General features: G+C 45.6%; 1 protein-coding gene across 2 annotated transcripts in view; it reads right to left on the minus strand.

Moving 5' to 3' along the window:
* The window catches only part of GRIN2A (glutamate ionotropic receptor NMDA type subunit 2A), a 415475-nt gene that overhangs the window by 41262 nt on the left and 351314 nt on the right, over positions 1–22899 (minus strand). For both annotated transcript variants that reach the window (XM_055340881.1, XM_055340882.1), the window contains one exon: positions 15522–15682. In XM_055340881.1, the coding sequence (XP_055196856.1) occupies positions 15522–15682 (161 nt within the window). The remainder of the gene's footprint in view (positions 1–15521; positions 15683–22899) is intronic.

Raw genomic sequence — 22899 nt, forward strand, 5'->3', positions numbered from 1 at the left:
AAGACTCTAAAGCCTTTCTCCCAAGGCTGTAGGATTGGAGGTTTGGTGTTATGCTTAGAGAGTATTAAAAGGAGATCAGATCATCCAAGCGGAAGGGGAAGGAAATGAAGCATTGTTAATGGTGATGGTAAACCAGAGCTGACGAACCAAGAGGAAACAGCCTTCTGGACAGCCAGCAACATTGAGAGCTTTGGAAATACGGAATGGGGAGTTAAAAGTAATTTGTATGTGATGGCAGGGGCTGTGTGATAGGAGCAGTTAGGAGGGGATCTGGTTTCTACTCTAGATTTGGATGGTGACAGGACCTCAGGAAAGTCCCTTCCTTTGGATTGTGGGTTCCTCATCTGTGACATGAGGTGGTCACTTTGGGCCTGTTGAGACACTCATCCAGCCATGGCATTTTGATTCCTCAAGCCAATAGTCACCTTCTGTGACTATTGACAAGGACACTGAGACACTAGATGACGAGTATCCTGAAGGCTTCAGGCCATGGATGGTATCTGTCCTCTTGATGAAGCTGGGGTGTTTGCAACGTCAATACCTAAACATATCAGTGTTGCCATGGAGATGCCAGGAGCCCGGGTTTTACTGAGCCCTTCACACCTTCTTCTCTTCATTGCTTAAAAAATAAACAAATACACACATACCTGTGCACAGAGGCATTCAAATATTAAGGCCATCTGTTTGTATTCGTGTGGTAAAATCTTTCCCTGTCCTGCTAACCCACCACACACTGATGCACTTCTGGGGTGGAATTCTAAAACTGCACCTGGCAACCACACAAAAGTCACCCAACGGCAGCTTAAATCAGTATTTATGGACAGGCACAGATTTCTGCAAATCATTACCATATTTCATGACAAAATACTCTTTAGCTGAGAAACAGCCAGATGAGCAGAAAGAAAACAGGAAGTTTTCTCAGGCAACAAAGTTTACAAAAGTAAGATGCTGGCAAGTCAGAGGGAGGACAGTCACAAAAGATGTGAGTGAAGCAATTACACAGCGGCGTGCCTGGGGTGGGCTGGTGGCCACAGTGGGCCTGCCTTTCATGGGCTGACTGTGGTCTCGGGGCCACATCGGAACCAAAATGAGGATAGCACATGAGGAGAGCTGCAGAGTACGTGATGTTGGTTTCTCTTCCTCATCAATGATTCTAGAGAGCTGGGGTCTAAATGCAGTGGTCAGAGATGCCTGCATTTTACAAACATCCAGGGGTGGGACGCCTGGGTGGCTCAATGGTTGAGCATCTGCCTTTGGCTCAGGTCATGATCCCAGGGTCCTAGGATCGAGTCCTGCCTTCCCAGGGGGTACCTGCTTCTCCCTCTGCCTGTGTCTCTGCTCCTCTCTCTGTGTCTCTCGTGAATAAAATCTTAAAAAGAATAATAAAAAAATAAAAACATCCTGGGGCTTGCAGAGCCCCCTCTGATAGACAGGGCTTGTTTGCACAGTGCTTTACAAAAGCAAGTCCAGTGGAAAGATACACAATTATTATTATTATTTTCCTATGTTGTCTCTGAGCGGAGGAGGCTCCACGAAGCAGCCTGAAGCTCATCAGTATTATTTCTAAGTTCTGTATTGCAAACTCTCTATGACAGCGCTGTCTAGTATAGCTTGCTTGCTGAAAGAAATGCTATAGATCTACGCTAATACAGCTATCATGCGCTTGAAATGTGGTTAGTGCGAACAGGGAACTGAGTTTTTAATTTTATTTCATTGCATTAATTTTGATTCTGACATAAATGGTCACGCATGGCTGGTGGCTCTTCCAGTGGACAGCAGAGCTGTAAGCGGGCAGGGGAAAGCTCGGGGAGCAAGGCTCTGGGTTCCATCCTCGCTCTGACTCAAAACGGTCTACTTGCTCTCTTTTCCATTGAAAGAAAAATGTTCCCATTGTTAAAAAGGAAAAACTAAGACTGGCTGATGTCTTCAAGAGTGCACTCTGTTGGTCAAAGGCTTGGAGCAAGGGGCCCGTGTTTCCAAGCCCCAGTCTCCTCTCTGTAAAGCAGGGCATACGATCTCTGCCCTCAGAGGGCTTTGAGAGTAAAGAGAAGGTAGGTAAGTGTGCACGATGCCTGGCACAAAACAAATGCTCAAAACATATGGGTGCATTCAATCAAATTTGGAATTTATGGCAATGCTTATGGCATTTCCCACACCATTCTATGCATCCTCTGTGACAGATCCAGTCCTGGATACTTTACATGCATTATCTCAACCCGTTGACTCCTACCAGCACAAGGATGAATGTGCTACTGCCCATCCCCACTGCCGGATGACGAAACTGAGTCACTAAGAGGTCAGGTGACTCAATGCCACCACCCAGCTTCCAGGTGTCACCGCAGCATTTGGACTTCCACAGTCTGATGTTAGAGGCCGCAGACATAACCGCTGTGACCATGATGTCCATGACACTTGTGGCATAAACAAAGGCAACTCTGTCTATTGCTGGTGAAATTCAGACGGTGGTTAGAGCTCTAAGTCAAGCCTGGTGTAATGGAAACAGCAGCCAGGATGAGAGCTGAGCAGCCGGGTTTAAAGAGCTTTGATGGGTAGCTCAGCTTCATTTGTCTCTTTCCCAACAGGTGCACAGCCACATAAGGGCCAGAGTCACCCCCGCAGAAACCTTCTCTTGCCCCCAGCACAGCCTACGCCTGCCTTCTGGAGACATTTAGGCCTAGAAAGCCATAGCTCCTTGTGAGGGTAGAGGGTAAGGAAGAGGAAAGCCACCCGAAACTGAAGCCCAATTTAGGCCACAAGCATCTGGGGGACTGGAGCTGAGGTCATGGGAGACATGATGCATCAGGCTGCAGCCTGGTAATTGGCAGCCCCCCGGTCTGGAGGAACACAGATTAAAGGCTGGCTCTGCAGGAGAGAGAGCCTCAGAGCTCCCAGCAGTCAGCTGGAGGCTGGCCTCCCAGGTAAGGAAGCCAGTTATGCTGCTCCGCTCTGTGTTTCCTGCTCCTGCTTTGCAAGAGGAAATCATCTCTGTCTCCACCTTCCCAGCTCCTGCCCATGTCCCACGACTGTCATCAGCTTAATAATAGCTGCTCCCACGGGCCCAGCGAGGCTCCCAGGAGTGGGTGTGAGAGCAGTGATGGGGACAAAGCACCCGCCCAGGCCCACCTTTCTGCCTCCGCTCCACACAGAAGGGGTCATCTCTTCTCCAAACATTTGTGACAAATGAAAGGACACCTCGGCTCCTCAGCCTGAGGGCCGGAACAGAATCGATGCTCGAAACGAAGGCCTGCCCTGCCTTGCCGTGGCCTCTGGTGCTATGCCGCGCTGGTGGCAAGATGTCCCCCCCGCCAGGCCTCGTGGGGGTGCCGAGGGTGTGTCAATCTCTCCCTGCCATGGGCAATCCTCAAGGAAAGCAAATGATTAAAAACGACAGTAATTCAGAGCAAGAGGGGGAAATAAGATCTCCTGTCTGCAAATTTGCGGAGAAGCAGCGTAAGGAGTCACACGTGTCCCACGCGACTTTCAGCTGGTGGTTTCCTGCCAGCGTTTTCGACAGCTCTGAAGAGCTGCTCTGGCTTCCTGGGGGGTGTCGATGTGACCCTGTTACTTCAGCCAGTCTCTGCTGGACCTGCGGTGATGGCCTGGAAGTTGACTCCCAGCCCCAGGCCCCAGAGGGTCTGGGGGCGCATCCGCTGCCCCCTCCACAAGGCAGGCCGTGGCCCCTTTCGGGAAAGGAGCTTGTACCGTCAGGCAGCTTGACGTTTCGTAATCAAAAGTTTCCGGTTTTAGCTCATCATCTCCTTATGCGTGTTTTCAGATGTTCTCTGGGGGTCTCAGCACATTTAAGGCTAATTATATAGTTAAAGTTAATTATTCATTCATTAACATTCAAGAAGGCTTTAACAAGACATTGACTTGTTCTGATGAATTAATGAAACTGGAGTGTGCACGGGCGTGTGTGTGCGTGCGTGTGGGTGCGTGTGTGTTTTAGAGTCTAAAGTGTCATGAAAATTAAACATCTCTTTGATGATAACTGAGTGCACTTTTTAAGGTCCCATCAAAGCCTTGCACAGAAGGGAAAGGTATCAGCCAGCCATATGGGCCAGTCCGCACACCCAGGCCCCTCTCTGCCCGCTTGGTGGAGGAGGCCCCATCATGAGACCTCTCTGAAGTTCAGTTTTCTCATCTGTAAAATGGGGAAATAGCATCTCTCTCCAGGGGTGGCTGTTGGGTGGATGAAGACGGAAGTGAAGGTGTTGTAGAGATTCAGGTGCAAATTCAGGACGCTGGCATGGCAGTGACAACATCACCGTGCACAGAAGCAAGGGCAGTGTAACCCTCAGCCAGCACCTGGACACAGGCTGTTGAGGGGTGGAGGGTGTTTCTGCACCCAAGGAACAGGACCACTGAGGCATGACAGCCTTTGGACGTGCCTGCTTGGGGAGGAGACAGCGTGCTCAGAGACCATGTTGGCCATCAGCACAGGATGGCCTAGAACTGGCTTTAGGAAAATGTCCTGGAATCACATTTGAACTCTGAGTCTGTGAACACAAGCTGTAAAATCAGTGTTATATGGACATGGATGCATTTTCACCAGGGAAGCATTTTTGTTTGTTTTTTGGGGGGTTTTTTAAAGCAAACTCCATTAAGCTAATCTAATTCCTAAATTGATGTCTCCCACAGCCTAAACTGTTTCCTACATTTCTGGAAACCGTTTTCACTGGGAACAATTCCTTTGTGTTTAAAATTCTATAAGGATTTGATTCACTGATCAGTGTTGGGACCACAACCAGCTTTACCAACCTATAGCTGCTGCCATTTGGAGCTTCTTACGTGGTTACGATTTCCACTGAGTTCAATTCTCCTGGGTCAAAATTGTGTAGAGACTCAAAGTTGCTAAGGAAGATTCAAGTCCTCTCTGGATATTTTGAGTCTGTAACAGGTCTTAGACTGTGTGCTTTTAACTGTTGTCTGTTTAACTTGCATTGATCACATCTGCTGGTAATAGTCACTATGAGCTGGGTTTTAAAAAGACCCGTGGTTAATATTTATTTTTTCACTGAGAACTTTCTTAGGGGTTTTGTGAGACAGAGAAAGGCAGAGAAGGATGAAGACTGAGAGGGAGGGAGAGAAACAGAGGGAAGGAGGCACTGAGCAAAACAGGAAGACAGAGAAAGAACGAGAAAAGATGAAGTCAGAAAAAGAGATGAGGAGGGTGCCTGGGCGGCACAGTCGGTTAGGCGTCTACCTTTGGCTCAGGTTATGATCTCAGGGTCCTTGGATCGAGCCCTGCATTAGGCTCCCTGCTCAGTGGGGAGTCTGTTTCTCCCTCTCCTTCGGTTCCCCCCCTCCCCCGCTAATAAGTAAAATTTTAAAAAGAGAAAGAGATGAGGAAGGGGGAGACAGAAAGACACAGACAAGGAGAAATCAGGGGCAGATGGATTTATGGAGAAAGAGAGAGAATGTGAGAGCAAACACGGGAGCTGGGATGTACCCCTTACCTATTGATTACTAACCTCTAAAGTAAGAAAGAGTTTAAAAAATACAGCCAATCCCTGCTTTGTTTCTGTTAAGTTTAACGCTGGACCCAAACCAGCTGCGTCCAAGGAATTGGTAGGCCACACAATGCAGTCTTTTACTTCTTTGGATAACCAAATGGTGGCCCAGGGATCTCCGTGATTGGGTCCATGACTCACCCAAGCAATGTGCCTTTGGGACACCACCGCAGGGCCATCTCATGTGGGATGTGGGGTCAGAGGAACAAGGCTGTGGCACGTCGGGTGAGTCTGTGTCTTTCTCTAAGCCTTGAGTTCTCCACCTGACCAGAAGGAAAGCAGTCTCTCCCACACGGCTATACGCTGGTTGGATGACGTAACGACTGTAAATTTGCTTGGTGAGCTGTAAAGCACTAGGCATATGCTGTTCTTCTTCACCCTACCGCTCATGACATTGGAAAAATATTGATTCCTTCTGGAATATAAGTCTTTTATATAGAGTTCCTTAGATTACACTCCTCAAGGGGTGGGATCATGCTAACTGCCAATTCCATGGCGCATAGCATATTATAAACAACGTTCAGAAATGTGTTCCTCATTTAGACTACTCTCGAATGTTTACCAGAGGCCACACACTATGTTGTTTGCTTGTCTATCTCATTTAATACCGCAACGTTCTTCTAAGCAGAGGAGCCAAAATTAGCATCATTTTGTAAATAGGAAAACTGGAGTCTAAGAGGTTAATTAACTTGTCCAAGGCCCCACAGCTGGACCTTGGCAGAGGGGGCTCAGCTTAAAGCATCACACGATACTGCTGGTGGTGATAACGATGCTGTTGAACTTGTCACACACCAGAACTCAATGGTGGAGAATCCCAAAGACCAAAAAATACCATGAAAATGAAAGAAAGAATGGAAAAAGGATCAACATTGGATAAAATGCTAGTATGTGTCAAGATACACTGCCGAGCACTTTCCCTAAAGTCAATGCATTTAATTCCAGGGGACAGGATTGTACAGTTGGGGTAAAAGCTCAGAGAGGTTACTTATTTGCCAATGGTCACACAGCCGGTCATTATCACAGCCAGGATATGAAGCTACTTATTTCTCCCTCCAAAGTTCATGTTCTGTACCACGTGTCCACTCATAAAATAAGCCAATCAATCAGCTGCATAAGACTAATGTTTTTCAAGAAGGTATATAAATACTTTGAGTCAGAAACTCTACTTCTCGCAATTGTTCCTAGAGAATGAGTTGCAGAGGTGTGCAGAGGACTCATCACAGCCATGTGACCAACAGCCCCCAAAGGGAAATGGTAAACAGACCTGATGTGTGTAGACCATGGAATCCTTCCCAGAAGAGAATGAAGACAAAACACACCTACAGATACAGAAGATGTGTCAAAACATTATTAAACATCCAATTGTGATATACTGCATAGAGTTTGATAGCATCCCACAGAATGAATTGATAATTATATGTGGACATGTCAATACATGCGGATGCATAGAACAAAGGTCTAGGAGAAATGGCATGTACTAGCAAACAGATAATAGTGCCTACCTGGTTGTGTGTGGAGGGGTTGTTGTTGGTGGTGGTTTGGGAATGGGATGTAGTCAAAAGGGTACTTATTTTTCTGTATTTTTGATTTTTTACAAGGATTTATTTTTCAGTGAGAAGTAGTACAGCATAGTGGTTAAGGGCAAAAGTGCTAGAGCTAGTTTGAATCCCAGCTCTGAAGTTTATCAGCCCTCGCCTGGGCAAGAGCATGAACCGCCATAGTAGAGCCATCTTGCCTCTTGACAAAGGCATCCAACTCTCCCAGGATTGTTCACCTGCAGAGAGTTAGCATCCATGGGTAGAAAGAGATGTTGGGTTGAGTTTGAATACCAGCTCTGACACTCACTTAACCCTTAGGCAAGTTGCCTCTGCTCCCTGAGCCTTGGTTTGCTCTTCTGTAAAATGGAGAGAAGGCCTATTTGGCAGAGTCCAAAGCAGGATGACATGAGATCATATATTTGAAGTCTCCATGTGAGTTCAGGAAGCAGTAAGAGGAGGCAGTCCCTTGGGAGATGGAATCTTCCAGGGAGCTCCTGCCTTTCTTCATGGTCTCTGGGAGAAACTCTGAACCATGTGTATCCCAATATAAGAAATATATCCTTTTGGGGGGGGGTTGTTTTGTCCTTGACTACATTTCTTCTCCCCATTTCAATGGAAGGAGAAATATTGCCCCCTTTCAAAGCAGCATTAAGATTGTCAAAGGAAACAAAAGACATTTTAAAGTTAAAATGTGAAGAAAATTGGTTCGGTTTTGTATAATAGTGGGCAATTAGAAGCAGGCTAATTGTGCAATGTTACGGGAATGTTCATATTTATTATTTTGAATTGTGGCTCAAAGCCTGGGCTCTGGAGCAAGTGTGACCCAGACAAGCTATTTACTCTCTCTCTCTCTCTCTCTCTCTCTCTCTCTCTCTGCCTATTTCCTCCACTGTAAATAGGAAATCATGATAGTGGCTATGTCACAGGGTTGCTGTGAGATTTGAATAATGCAGGCAAAACATTCAGGACAGTACCTGGCATGTAGGTAAGCTCCCAATAAATGTTATCTGTTTGTTAGAAATGCCTTGCTTGGTTCTCAGAAGAATTCAGGTAGTTTATTACAATTGCAACAGAATAAGGTTTAAACAAACGGATAAAGCCATCTGATTGAGTTAAGGGAATTCAGAGGTAGGACAGTGGCTAAGGCCTTGGGGGAGTCAGGAAGCAGATATTCAGGTCACAAACTCTCCACAGCTGCTAACAGTGGATCATAAATTGAGCTCTGAATTACAGCGTAGCCGAAGCAAGAAGGAAACTTCGAGGAGTTACAGGGATTGTGCTGTCCACCAGACAGAAGCACGCCTTCCAGGGGACTAGAGCAACACCATTCATGGTGCAGACGTCTGAGAGATGGTGGAGGATGGTGTTCTTAGCGAACTGGTCTACAATAATATCAGCCAGCTCTCTAAAATAGCTATTTCTTGTAGGGGCCCCCAGCGCCAGCCGAAGGAGAATGAAAATGCAGAGCAATGCCAGGTAAATTAATTAATATTCCTTTCGCTTTGTGAAATATCTCCCAGTGGTTAAATGTGAAAACCGTCCAACAGAACAGTACAGGTTCAACTGGGAAAAGCAAAGCACGGATTTGCATGCACAGCACAGATTTGTACGCACACCGATGTGTACAAACTGTAGGAACACCAGACACCAGGAGGAAATGAAGTGTTGTGTTCAGAAGAAACTTCTTTCCTGATGACTGCAAGTGATACTTTGGTTGCAGAACATTTGTTACATGTACAAGGATATAAAGGAGACCATATAATCATCTAGCAGCATCTCTGATGACATTTTGGTGTAATTCATTCTTGCTTCCTTTATATCGCTCTGTCCTGCTCGCTCCATCTCTGGGTTTACAGAATTGGGACCTCACTCTAAACTTTCCCCCATTTGTTCCCATTTTTAACGCTTTATGGGGTGGCCCTGAAAATCCACTAGGATAGTTGTAATCCAGTTTAACAAGAATTAATTGCAACCACATACACACATGCACAAAAACAAGCTGCCTGTGCTTTCCTGAGTTTTTATTAAGAACAAAAAAATTCCTAATGCTGTGATGTGGTGGCAATTACTTCTAAGCTTTATTTGCAGTGTGGGGGTGGATCTCAGAAACCAGGTCACTGTCCATCTGATTTTCTCTGGAGATGATGCTGTCATCCCCTAAGATGACTTAGGAGAACGGCTCACCTCACCTTGACGTCTGTGCGTGCTCTTGAACCCAGCAGCTGAAAATGAACCCTTTGAGTTTCATTCTACATGAGTGATAAAATATAGCAAATAAAACCCGCTCAAACAGCATCCTGAAAAGAACACACTCTGCATAGCAGCTCACTGTCTGGGAGGATCCTCATGCCTCCCCAGTCCACCTTTGCCTCGGCAATCTCCAAGTCTCTGAACCATTTCTTTTGAGGATGGAAATGAGGATGCTGTGACCTCATCAACTCTCAGATAATCAGTTGATACATATATAGCATAAAATAGATGTATGTTAGATGCAGTATTAAATATGTATATATACTTATATAGATATAATACATAACTTGAGTCTCTAAATTCTTCCCTGAGCTCTAACCTCTTCCACCCAACTGCCAAGCTGTCACTGCCAAGTGGGGAGGCCAGCCCAATAATAATTCTTAATAATTCAAACAATATAGTTACTTAGTCAAATAGCCTTAGTTAAGCTCAGCTTTTTCAACTCTTGAGAGAGATAATGATATCTAGCTCGTAAGAGTGCTGGGAGGAGGGGTGCCTGGATGTCTCAGCTGGTTAAGCATCCAACTCTTGATTTCAGCTCAGGCCATGATCTCAGGGTCTGAGATTGAGGCCCATGTGGGGCTCTGTACTCGCCAGGGAGTCTTGCCTGAGATTTTCCCTTGCTCTGCCCTGCCCACTCATGCTCTCTCTTAAATAAATCTTTTTTTTTTTTTAAAAAGTGCTATGAAGATTAAATGACATTATGCCCATGAAGCACCTGGGACTGCATCTTGGAAACTGTTAGGTTTCAATTAATGCAGGGATGAGATGGCTATTTGATGATGCTGTCCCAAAGGCACTGAACATTCCCAAACTGTCCTCTGGCCTCCACTCCTGCTATGCCCTCCTTCTGAAATGCCCTTCCTCTTCCCTGTCCTGTCCGCTCCAGACAGAACACCATTTCCCCATATTCAACCAACAAACCTCTCAAAAGCCATGGACTACCTGTATCTGAGTCACCAGAAGTGCTAATAAAAACATGGATTCCTCGATCCCACAGGCTTGGAGACTCTGTGCTCCAGAATAGGGGTTCAGTGCTCACCCTTTATCACGAAAGCAGTTCTGAGGCATGCAAGAGGCTGTGACCACTCCCCTGATTTTATTCTTACAGACACATCACTGGGCACAATGCAAGCCTTGCAGTAAAGGCTTGTCAGTCAAAAGGCAACCTTGCCTCCCAATTCTTCTCTCCAACTACTCAATATAAGGGAAGCCAAAAGATGCCAGCCTGTTTGCCAACATCATGGGGCTGGAAATGAAATCAAATAAATAGGGGACCAGGTGGCCAAGAGCTAAAGATGGATGCTTCTAAAGGAAATCACGACTTTTCATAAACTTATGTACAAATAACCGTACATGACCATCAGTTAAAAGAAACATAAACCATCCCACTATGTCTTGAAATATTAGGCTCTTAGGAGTCCTGGGGATGTTGATTGTTTCATTTAAATCTGGCATAAATGCTTTGCTTGCAGTTCTGCCCACTTGCCAAAACTGCTTGGAGAACGTCAGCTTCTGATGACGGAGCATTTGTAAATCTAAATCTGCCTCCACTCATTTCAGTTTCAGCTCCCTCTTCTAGAGCAGATGTTCTCAAAATTGGATTAGCGCACGTCAGAATCACCTGAGGAGCTTGCTGAAGCATGCAGGTTCCCCGGGCCTGCCCCTGGAGATCTGGATTCTGCAGGCTTGGTGGGGCTCAGGAATCCACCTTTTTATTAGCACCCCTACTGACTCATTACTCAGGCCACCCTCTGGGAAATCCTGTTCTAGAAACCTGAGATCACAAACCACTTATCCGCCTTTGGTTCTGGAGAGCCCCACATGTCACAACAGACCTATTCCTGTCGACGTTCGCACGTCAAATCTTGTTTTCTCATTGATTCGCCTGATAACCTCTGGAATGGTTTCTCTCCATTTATCTTAAGTTTTTTTTTTTAAAGGTTTTATTTTTATTCTTTTTTATTTATGATAGTCACAGAGAGAGAGAGAGAGGCAGAGACACAGGCAAAGGGAGAAGCAGGCTCCATGCACCGGGAGCCCAACGTGGGATTCGATCCCGGGTCTCCAGGATTGCACCCTGGGCCAAAGGCAGGCGCCAAACCGCTGCGCCACCCAGGGATCCCTTTATCTTAAGTTTTGATAAACAATGAAACTCAATTTAGTTTCAAGTTTCTCCCTACCTATGCTTTTAGAGCCATTATGAATCCCAGAGATAAGCTACATGGTTATATCGATTGGTCTACTTTTCTTATGTTGTCTCAATAAAACGTGTTTATGGAACTTATTCCTTCAGAACAGTACTTCTCAAAGTTCAGCATGTGTCAGGATCACCTGGTGCTTGTTAAAATGCAGGCTTCCAGGCTCCAGCACCATGAGAGAAGGTCCTACGTCAGGCCCAGAAACTTGCATTGAACACGTAACCATGTGACTCAGGTAGAGTTGGTTCACTGGTCACGCGTAGAGAACCCCCCCCCCAGCCTTGGAGACTTATTACAGTCTATTCTGGACTAATACCTTTCTGCACAACTGACAGCATTTATATACATGGCTTGTCTAGATTTTGTATTTTTGGAAAGTTCTAAATTAAGTACTCAAGTGTTCAACCCAAACAAGAGAGTATCAGGACCATTTCAGAGATCTAAGAATTCAGCGTTTTAACTTTTTAGATGGGAAACGGAGACTCTGAGACATGACATGACTAGCCCAAGGCCATGGCTGGCTAATGACAGAACCCAGGCTGAGACCAAGCTGGAACTCTTAACCATAATCCAAGGCCTCTGTTGTGTTCCAGGCTTTTCCAGGCTGTATAAGGGAGCCTCCACATCCATTGACCCTGGTGTATATGCTCACGTGTTCACTGAGCAGCAGATGTCACAGACCTGTGTGCACATAGGCAGGACCCAGCAGCTGAACTATGCTCTGGTTTTCTAAGTCAGAGTTCACTGGATTTTAGGGTGCTGGGAGCCCCATATAGGGAATGCCCACAAGTTTAACAATTCAGGGGCACACAAGGCATCTCTATCTTCCAGAGGGATAGAACCTTCCAGAGATGCTTTGGTGAAGGAGGGGAATGACTACATTTTTAAAGCCAGGTGGTGGGTACATGAGTTCGTTTTGTTATTATTATTCCTTCAACACTGTATCCCCATGATATTTACTCTTGTAAAATTATTTCATACTACACATCATAAATTAAAATAACTTATTTCATGATGAAAAATTTAAAAAGGAAATGAGATGTGAGAGAGATGGAAAAGATCAGAAATTAAGCAGATACGTAAAGGACAGAAGTCTCGAAGGAGGAGGAATAGAAGCAGAGATGACCCACACAGAGTTGGGTGGATCTTGGGAGCAATTCTATGGTGGCATTTCGCTTCTCATTTTCACTTGAGATCACTTGAGATCACTTGAGGGGCTGTAGTCATAGCTCATGCTATCTACCCAAGAGGAAGTCAAAACATGAAAAATGTAACCAGAATAGAAGAAAACACCAAGAAAGTAACTTTCTGCCTTTAGAGTGGAGATGAACTTTTGAATTACGACTCACAATCCAGAAGCCTTAAAAAAAGATTGATAAATTTGACTGTAAAAAAAAAAATAAAAATCAGCATGGAAAAAAAAAATACCATCTGGAAGCTCAAAAGATAAGAAAGCTGGGAACACCATTTGTAACCGCACCACCAACAAAGGGCTTATTTCTCCAATACATAAATTAATAAGAAAAAGACCAACAGACCCATAGAAGAAAAAATAATGAATGTTTTCAAAAAAAAAAAAGAACTGCAAAAGGCTTTTAATTATGCATTGATTGATCTGTAGGGACACAAGAACACTCAGGAAATGTGGTCACTGTGGGGAGCGTTCGGCAGAAGAGAAACAGTGTGGGAGGAAGTTTCTTCACTGTTTAGCTTTTTATACAATACTTTTTGATTTTGTATTATGTAAATGTGTTCTCTATTCACAATTTAATTTAACTAATTTAAATAATTAACTAAGCCGCTCATTAAACTTGTAGTGAGTGGTTTTCCCAACCTCAACTCCACCAAAACTGAACCTTCCGGAATGATCATGGTTAAGCCTTCACCCTTATGGGCATGCGGAGTTATTTCTTTAAAAAAGACTCATAGCCCCTCTAGCTCTAGTTTCTGAGTTTAATGTAACAGCACAAAACGTCCCCCACATGGAAGACTGAGTATAGGGTACACTCGCCATCTGCCCAAGTTTGCTGGGATGGATGTCATAATTATTACAGGGCTTCCAAAAAGCAATTTGTACAATTTATGGCCAGGAACTGTTTCCATTCCTTTACTCCGTTTTGTTCGTATTGTTTTTTAAAAAATGGAAAAAGAAAGAAAACGCAGTTTGTGCCCTGGGTAACAGATGGATAGAGAGGAGGCGAGCAAAGCTTCGCTGGTTGTTTCTAACCATTTTCATCTAGGTTTGCGTTCACGGTCTGTCCGAAGTGATAGGACGTGTTGATGAAAAAACCATGGCAGAAACAAACAAACAGAACCCATACCTGGGGCTCAGCTGGAAAGTCATCAGAATTTTCTGGTATCTGTTAGAATCGAACATACATGCAACCTATAGCTTGGCAATTCCTGTCTTAGGTATATACCGAAAGCGGTGTGCTCACTCGTGCAACCAGAGACGTGGGTGAGAGTACGCCTAGAGGCCCTACTCGCCATAGCCCCGAAAAGGACACTACCCTGATGTTTACCAAGATTAGAAAAGAGGGGTGACCCCATCATGAAACATCATGCAGCAATGAGAATGGAAGACCTAGAATGACCTAGAATGACATGCAATGATGTCACAAACAGACCTGCGAGCTAGAAGATGGACAGAAAAAACGTCTGGTGTGATTTCATTTACATGTTAGAATAACAGGCCAAAAGCATCCTCAGCTTTAGAAGTGAGGCGGGCCACTGGGAAAAGGGTGTGCTGGGGTTTCTGGGGACTGGCTACATCTTGGGAATTGACCTGGATGGTCCATTTTTATAGTCATCAAGCACTATGGTTCATATGTGTCTCTTCTCTGTATCCCCATTATGCTTTAATAAAACATTTTTACAAATCACCCCGGGGCCAGAATGAGCAGAATGAGTCTGGGATAAGTGACTGGCTCGCTCTCTCTCTCTCTCTCTCTCTGCTTCTCAAACCCCTGCTGAGGTCCCAAAGAGATTCCACAGAGACAGAAGGGACAAAATGCTACCAGCCAGAGGTCCCAGGAATAATGCAGAGACGGGGCCTGAGGGTTTAGGCGGGGCCCATCTGCCCTCCCAGACACCACGGAGGGGCCCCAGTGGGCCTGCAGAATAGCCGAGAGGGAGAGGCTGTGGATGAAGCTACAGGCTAACCCAGGAGAGTCATGTCTCCGAGTTCAAAAATCCCTGATGACTGACATGGCCCATGGAAATTCATTTTCTAGATAAGCAAAACTGCCCTCCTTCATTTAAAACAGAATTGTTTTTAATGGCACCTTCCCCAAAATGCACTTCGCATGTCCCCAACATTCTGAAAGTCCCGTTATGATTTCCATCTTACAGACGAGGCTGAGAACAATGAGGTATCTGCCCAAAGTCAGAAACAATAGCAGCAGGGGGAGGAGAAGCACACTCCAGCTTCACATCCTAAACTGGCCTCTGTGAGGTCTTTTCATGACAGCTCCTTATTTCTAGTGTGCACGCTCTGCACCACCAGGAACATTAGCTGCAGCATTACAGAGGCCAAGTTCACATTGCTTTTCTCTCCCTTTCCTTTCTCCTTCATCGATGGTATGCTACTGGCTTCCACACAAAGCTGCACCCCAAAAACTCCTACCTAAAATCAGATAAAAATCTACAGTGCTTTGTTTGCAGCACTTTAAATAAGCTAACAAACTCTTTAGATCTTTTTCTGTGGCTAACATATCCCATGGAGTTGGGCCAAGTTCTTTATCAGTCTAAGAAACCCCTCTGGTTCTCTGCATTTCAAAGTGTCCTGGATTTGCTTTTCCTTAACACAGCTCAGAAGGAAGCCTATGATGCTCATCAGGTTCACAAAAGCAGCCCTCAACTGGGGTTCAATCTTAACCACAGCTGCTTTCCAGAAAATACAGTGGTGAGGGCAGATAAGCACCAAGGCACGCAGAGAGTCATTTTCTGTGAGGTTTATGGGCTGGCAGGCCTGCGAGGGGGGAAAAAAAAAACAACCAAACAAACCCCATCATCCTTACCCTGTTTTCAAGCTGACCAAGGCATCCTCCACTCCCTTCTGATTGAATTTGGTCATGTACTGATGCATGTAGGGGTAGTTATTACGAATGTTTCTCTCGGTACTGCCGTTAGGCACCGTGCCAAATCGGAAAGGTGGGGAATAGTCGTGAGGTCTCTGAAACTGGAGAGAGACAGACAGACGGAGAGACAGGACAGAGACAGAGAGAGAAAAGGAGGAGAAGTCAGCCACCATTCTGTCTTGTGTCAGGAGTTAAACATACGCCGCATGCCCTAGCACAGGACAGCTGAAAAATCATTCATTTCTGTGCTTCCTTTTTTTTTTTTATTTAATCACACCTGCTACTGGCCTGTGAGCTCTAGGAGGTTGGAAACAATGTCTGCCTTGCTCCCATCTGTCCCCCAGTATCTAGCACAGGGCCTGGCTGGGTGTGCAAAAGATTTTTGTTGGATTGACTTTTCTGGCCCCATTCTAGACACTAGTCTTGTGGTTGGCACACGGGCCATGCTCGGGAAACACTAAGCTGGAATTAAGATATTACTTTAACTCAGTTTGTTTATCTACCTTCTGATGAAATTTCCTGTTTTCCTCACCAATCCCTCCCTTCTCTGAATCCCATTGACAATTACCATCACCTCCCCCAGGAAATGATGAAGAGCAACCGAACATGTCATCCCAAAATATGCCTCTTTGGCATAAGCATCCTCTTAGGCTGGTTATTTTTAAGAAACAGCAGAGACAGGAGAAGCTCTGAAGAGCAGATGTTAACCCTTTCGTAAGAGACATTTATACTGAGAAGGGAAAGCTCTACTTATAGGGGTATCTTCCTCTCAGCACCTGGAAAAGGAATATGACTAAAACTCTAGAAACTCTTATCACTGTTGAGGGCACCAACTTCAGTCTTCATGAATCTCACCCTAGTTTACTATGCTTTTCCTGACAACCTGGCCTCTCCACCCCAGCTCCCAACAATTCTCTTCTGTGGTTAGCTGGAGGTGGTGTTTAAGCTGGTGGCTTAGGCCATTTCAGGGAGTTACTTGGTTTTCCTGGGTATGTCTCATGTCTACAGAAAGGATCCATATTATTAAACTTGTTTGTTTCTCTCCTGTCAATCTGTCTAGATTAACCCAAGAACCTAAAAGAGTAGAGGGAAAATTATCTTTCCTCCCCTACAATGACTGTATGTTTGCCATTCACTCATTCTCCATGCATACAATACTTATGGGGGAGCCCTAATATATTCTAGGCTTAATGGCAGGCTCCATGAACATTTCTTGAGCTGAAATTCTTACCAACCATTAGCTTCCTGAGGATGCCCATGTCTTATACAGCTCTCAAGCCTCCAAAAAAGTTGGATGTCCATACTCTGCTTGTCTTTCCTCATTGACTGACATGGTTTGTTCACAACTTCAGTGTTTGGAGAAACTCAATCAGATTAAAAGTCAAGAATTCTAGGTCTACTGAGGTGCCTGGGTGGTTCAGTTGGTTAAGCATCTGCCTTTGGCTCAAGTCATGATCCCTGGGTCCTGGGATCGAGCCCTGTATCAGGCTCCCTGCTCAGTTGAGAGTCTGCTTCTCCCTCTGCCCCTCACCCCATTTGTTCTCTCTCTCTAATAAATAAATAAAGCCTTAAGGGAAAAAAAGAGTACTAGGTCTGAGTCTCAGACATACAATTAAAATCTAGAGTCAGCACAGGGCAGTAAGTTCAAGTGTGAGCTTAGGTTCAAAGGTTAAAAGTCAGATTCTACCATTAATAAACTGTGGGATCTTAGAGAAGGCACTTCACACTGCCTCCATTTATTTTCTGTCTCTACAGTGGAAAACATACCAGTACTTCCTTTGTAGGGTCAATGGGAAGTTCTAAAACTGCTAAAACTTTTTCAAGTAATTAAAATAGTGCCTGGAACAGAGTAAGCACTCAAACATAAAAATTATTATTACCTTTTATTTTTACTATCAGAGTGGGCCAAAGAAAGGGGCTTCATTTTTTCCATGAAATATGAAATTCTGGAAGTATAAAGTAATGATAATAATGAGTAGCACTTTTTGAGGACTTGCTTGGGGCCAGATTTGCTAGATCACTTGCTAGATCATTCCATCCTCATGATGAACCTGTCAGGTAGCTAATCTCAGAGGCTCCATTTTACAGTTGAAGAAATCAAGGCTCAGACCTATTTAGGATCTCTCATGAATAAATAAATAAAATCTTGAAAAAAAGAAAATCGTGTCCCCTAAATTAGGCATGCTGCCACTGCATTTGGGGGAAGTGGCCATACATTGTCCAAATGAGATCCTCCTGCTGGTGCCTTGCACTGCAAGAATGTGTGTGCATGTGTGTGTGCGTGTGTGTACACATGCAAATGAACAGCAAGATGCTCTTTGCACTCACTCTGGCAGGCAGTGCCTCAACTCATCACGAAAAGAGGAGGTGGCACCAGCCCCCGCTCGATGGCACAGCAGCCACCTGCTTTGGGGACAGAGGTAATGGTGTTGTTCATAAATCTATGTGTTACAGCAGCTTCTCTAATCTCCAGAGGCATGCAAGATGGCCCATTTGACCAAATGCCTTCCACTTCACTCCCCATCTGCTGCAGAGGAGCCACGTAGCTCTTTAGATTTCCTTTCACCTCTACCTCTGGTTTGCACAGTGACAGAGATGGATATTTAGCCTCAATGATGAATCTCCACACTCCTCCGGCCTTGACTATACCCTCTCCCCACACACAATTCAGCCCAGCACTGAGACCCAAGAACCTTTCCTGCCGGGGTAAAGACTGTCAGACTTCTAGAAGCATGACTCTCAGTACTTGTCCCATGGACCAGGACATGTCTTCACGTCCACCCTGTCCACACACACATGCACACGCATGCCACTGCAGAGCACTCTTTCTTTCACAGAGCACATGTGATATACTCTGATGTCATCTGCTACAGTCTATTTATTTTTTTAAATAGTCATGATCCTTAAATTAATTTCATGGCTCACTAAAAAGCCAGGACATACAGTGTGGAAAATAGGTAGGGGCAAGCATGGCTTATCTCTTAAATCCTGGGGCCTCCCACTGAGGGCATATTCCATGCAGTTTATAGGAATGTTTTCTAGTGCAACTTTCTCCCAGAGAGTTCCGTGTGCAACCAGGGAGGAACAACGGTGGGCTCTGGCAAAGGAAGGGGTGCTGCAGAGGTGGCCACGGGCAGCAAGACCACAGAGCAATGTCATCATGATGCCTGGGGTCCGGAGAACTCCCTGGGGTTTCTCTCTCCTTCAAGGCTCCCCTCACTCGTCATGTTAACTGGCTTCACCTGGTCTTGTGCTTAGACACTGCAGCTTCTCATCAGCCCCTTGGAAACTGAGTCATTTGGGGCAACTACTTAACCTCTCCGAGCCTCAGTTTCTCTATCCATAAATGGGGGATTGCTTTTGCATGCAGTGCTTGAAAGAATACCTGGTATCCCATATGCTTGATACACATCACCTTGTCACCTGTTGTCACCCAAAGTGATGTTAGCCAAACAATGGAGCCAGTTTCCTTCTAACTGGAAAACAAAGGACTAGGAGATTATTTTCCAACTTTTTTTTTGCCATGCACTATGTGAACAGGTCTGAAAGTCATCCAAGAGCATAAGACATGGCAAGCCCTTCAGTTTGGAGGAAGTAGAGATGCAAAATATGGGGAAAATGTTTAGGGAAAACATGGCAATTGACCAGGACATTTCTGCCTTCCTCTTACACATCCTAAGTATACATTCATTAAAAATATCTGTCCTCCTGGGTGCTGGGCACTGAGGTGGGCACTTGACGGGATGAGCACTGGGTATTATTCTATATGTTGGCAAATTGAACACCAATAAAAAATAAATTTATAAAAAAAATCTGTTCTCTGTGGCTATAAATAAGGGGCATTGGCCCCTAAAGCCCTGTATTTCAAGTACAGCCTTCTCCCACTGTTGAACTGCTGCAAGCTTCTGGAGGTCAGCATCAAACAACCGTGGCCCTGAGGAAGGAGGAGAGGCTCAGAGGCCTCTATTTAGCCAGTGACCCCTCGGCAGTAGAAGCACAGCGCTCAGAGATGGCACAGCTCCGTGGGGACACACTCGTGGGCTCCTCTACCAATGGAAGTTCCCCAATTATCCCATTGTCACCAAGGCCAACGAGTGCAGTGACACTTTAGACCCCAGAAGTGAGGAACAGCTCATCATACAGTGAGGCTGATAATGCGGAGGAGGGGGGTGATGAAGAGGTGGGGAAGGGGCAGTGGAGGAGGGGAGCAAGAGGAGGTGGAGGAAGAAGCACTTATAACAGGATTATCTACCCTGTGCCAGGCACTGTGTGAGGATTATTTTAAGCCTCATATCAACCTTGCCAAAAAGGTATTAATACCCGCCCCCACTCTTATTAAGAAATGAAGCCTTGGGGATACTGACATACTGAAGGCCACATGACCATTTTATGGCAAGGTCAAGATCTGAACGCAGGTTCATCTGACCCTGAATACAACATTGCTCTTCCCACTACATTAATCTGCCTCCCAGAGCTGGAGCTCGTCTACCCTAGTGATCGCCGACACGTTGGAAAGCTTCCACACCAACATTTCAACCTTCCTTTAGTAACTCCTAGGGGAAGATCTACCCATGAATCTATTTATAATTGAAGCCCAGGCTCATCTGAGCTCACCGTGGGCTTCAAAGGTGCTTTTCCCAGCAAGCACTAAGACTGCAAAATGCTTTAAAAGCATCATAAACCTGATTTGTTATACAGGTAATCATGATTAAAAAGAAAAAAAAATGAAGAAAGGGAAAAACAAAAACAAAAACAAAAAAAAAAAGCCCACTGTGTACAGTATTAAAATGAATTCATTCAATATAGATTTTTTTTTTCATTTTGCAGACTTTCTTGGTGTATCGCTATTAATCTTCTGGGAGCACTTAGCTTATTTACTCCAAGAATTTTGCTGTTTACCTAATTGTATCAAACATTTAATTAAAAGAGCTATCTGCTTGCCACTAATGCTCCGAGCTTGGAAGCTGAGCTGCGTCCCGTGAGGATGTGGTATCTGTTCCTAGGTGTCTCCAACTCAGAGAAGGTCAAACTATTAGTGGTTCTAATTAGTTTTCCCACAAGCGGTCATGTTCCTTAGACTCAAAACTACGGAGCAAGGGATTTCTTTTTTCCCCCTTGCCTTGGAAAATAGCAACAAGAAGCAAAACAGGTTGCCAACTACTTTCTTGAAAAGCCCTCCACTGAGGACATGGTCCCCACTGCTTCTGCTGGAGCTCCTGCTGCTTCTTTGAGGAACTATACTTTTGCTCCCGCAGGGTGATGGGGATCATGGACCCCCACTTTGTGGCTGTGGGGGATTTCATAGGCTACAAGGCACATTCACGATTGCTGTCTCCTCTCACGCCTGCTCCCACCTCTTCTCCCAGAAGGACAGGGAGGAACGAGGAGGCACGGCCAGGTTCTGTGACCGTAAGAGCACCACACAGCCAGTAAGTACCTGGCAGAGGGGACAGGGACACAGCCTTCCTGACTTGATCTGCTGTCTCACAGTGGCCACATGCTTTAGAAGCCAACCTAAGCCAAGGGTTGGGCGAACATGACTTAGTAAGTTAGGGCTCCCAGAGAAATCAGGAAGGGGGTGGAGGTAGGAGAGGAAGCCAGCCGAAGCCGTGATTTGGGGCCAAGTCTCAGTCTCCACCTGATCCTGCGGGGAGCCTCAGGGGGTTAACCCCAATCTGAGTTTGCCCCACCTGGAAGCAACAGTGAGGCTGGGGTCTTGTGCTCTCACACTGGGAGTGGTTACAGGTAAGGGGTTGGGGGTACTCAAATATCCAGGTGTACACTGTTCTAGGGCCCCAAGGTAAGCACCCTGGGAAGATCCCTGGTAGAAGCCTCTGTCAGCAAAAGTGGATGTGCACAGAGAACTGGAGTGGGGAGGCCAGGAGAGCCAGATAGGGTGCCTACCGTGTCCTACATGGCACGCATTTCTCACTCAGCACACAAGCGTGTCCTGAGCACCTACTAAGTGCCAGATAACTCTATCCTGAGCATGCCCCCTGTCAGCCCCTTCCCCTGGCCACCTTTAACCTCATCAGTCTTATCTCCTTTATAACACTTGCTCCTGCCTGGAATGTTCTACCCCATTTATGTTTACTTGCATATTGTCTGTTTCTTCCAACTAGAATTGGAGTTTCACGGGAGTAGGAGCTCAGGCTGTGAAGTTTGCCACGGTGGATAGGAGGACCTCTCCCAAGAGGTCATATTTTTCCCTAAGACTTGAAAGTCATGGAGAAGCCAGCCATGAATAATGGGGGAAAAAATATTCCAGGCAGATGATGTAACAAGTGCAAGATCACTGTGGTGGAAAGATGCTTGGGCTACTGAAGGGACATGATGGTGGTGGGGGACGCAGCTTGTGAGCAAGAGGGAGAGAACTGATAATTCAGGGCTCTGTGACCATGGGAAGCAGAGTGGCATTTACTTAGGCTGCAATGGGAAGTCGACAGAGAGAGGCCAACCACTAGCCCCCGCCCCTCATCATCTCTCTGATGACAGGCCTTCTCTGTACCCCTTTCAAGCCCAGCATATGTCACAGATAAGCTGTTAGGGCTTTTCATGGTTGATTTTCTATTCAGCAGTTTGTTGATGAATGCCAAAAGAATATACGTAGACTTATGTCAGCAAGACATGCTGGTGAGATTTTATAAAGAGAGACGATTAGCCAAACGCACGAGACGGACAATCTTTGCCGTGCGGCAATCCCCACACTGCTGAGCTTAGCAAGTCAGGATTTGTTTCCTGAACCTAAAATTTCAATGGGAGGATGCACCCAGTTTACATCCTTTCTTCCTCCGTGTAGCTTTCTGAATAGCCACTCACATCCTGCACCCCTCGCGACACTCCAGCGGAGAAGGGAGACAGCAGGTGTGATTCCTGCCATCTTATTGATAGGGGATGCGCAGCCCAATGGGGGAGGGCTGGAGATGTGTGTGAATCAATGGAGCTGGTGGCAAATGAAAAGCCTCTCTGCTCCTTCTGTGTCCCCTGAGGAAATTTCAGGTGAGTCGGGAATGCAGGTAGTGGGGCTGCCTGGCTACTACCTGGGTAAAGAGGAGTTGCAAGTTTTGTCTCTGGGTAGGCCTTAGAGACAACTTTTTTCATGTCATAGGTGAGAAATCCAAGGCATGGAGTCTATTAGAGACTCAACCAAGGCCAGAGAACGGGGACGTAGCTACAGCCTAGAGTACCCCACTTCGCCCTTTCTCCTTGTCTAGGCTCATGGATCTTCTGCAACATCACACGCTCTCTTGTAGGGAGAGCTCCAGCCAGGGCTCTAACATGAGTCACAGGGCCTTGGTAAGCATCACATTCATGATCC

The sequence above is a fragment of the Nyctereutes procyonoides genome, unplaced genomic scaffold, assembly GCF_905146905.1.
Source record: "Nyctereutes procyonoides isolate TBG_1078 unplaced genomic scaffold, NYPRO_anot_genome, whole genome shotgun sequence".
NCBI lineage: Eukaryota > Metazoa > Chordata > Mammalia > Carnivora > Canidae > Nyctereutes > Nyctereutes procyonoides.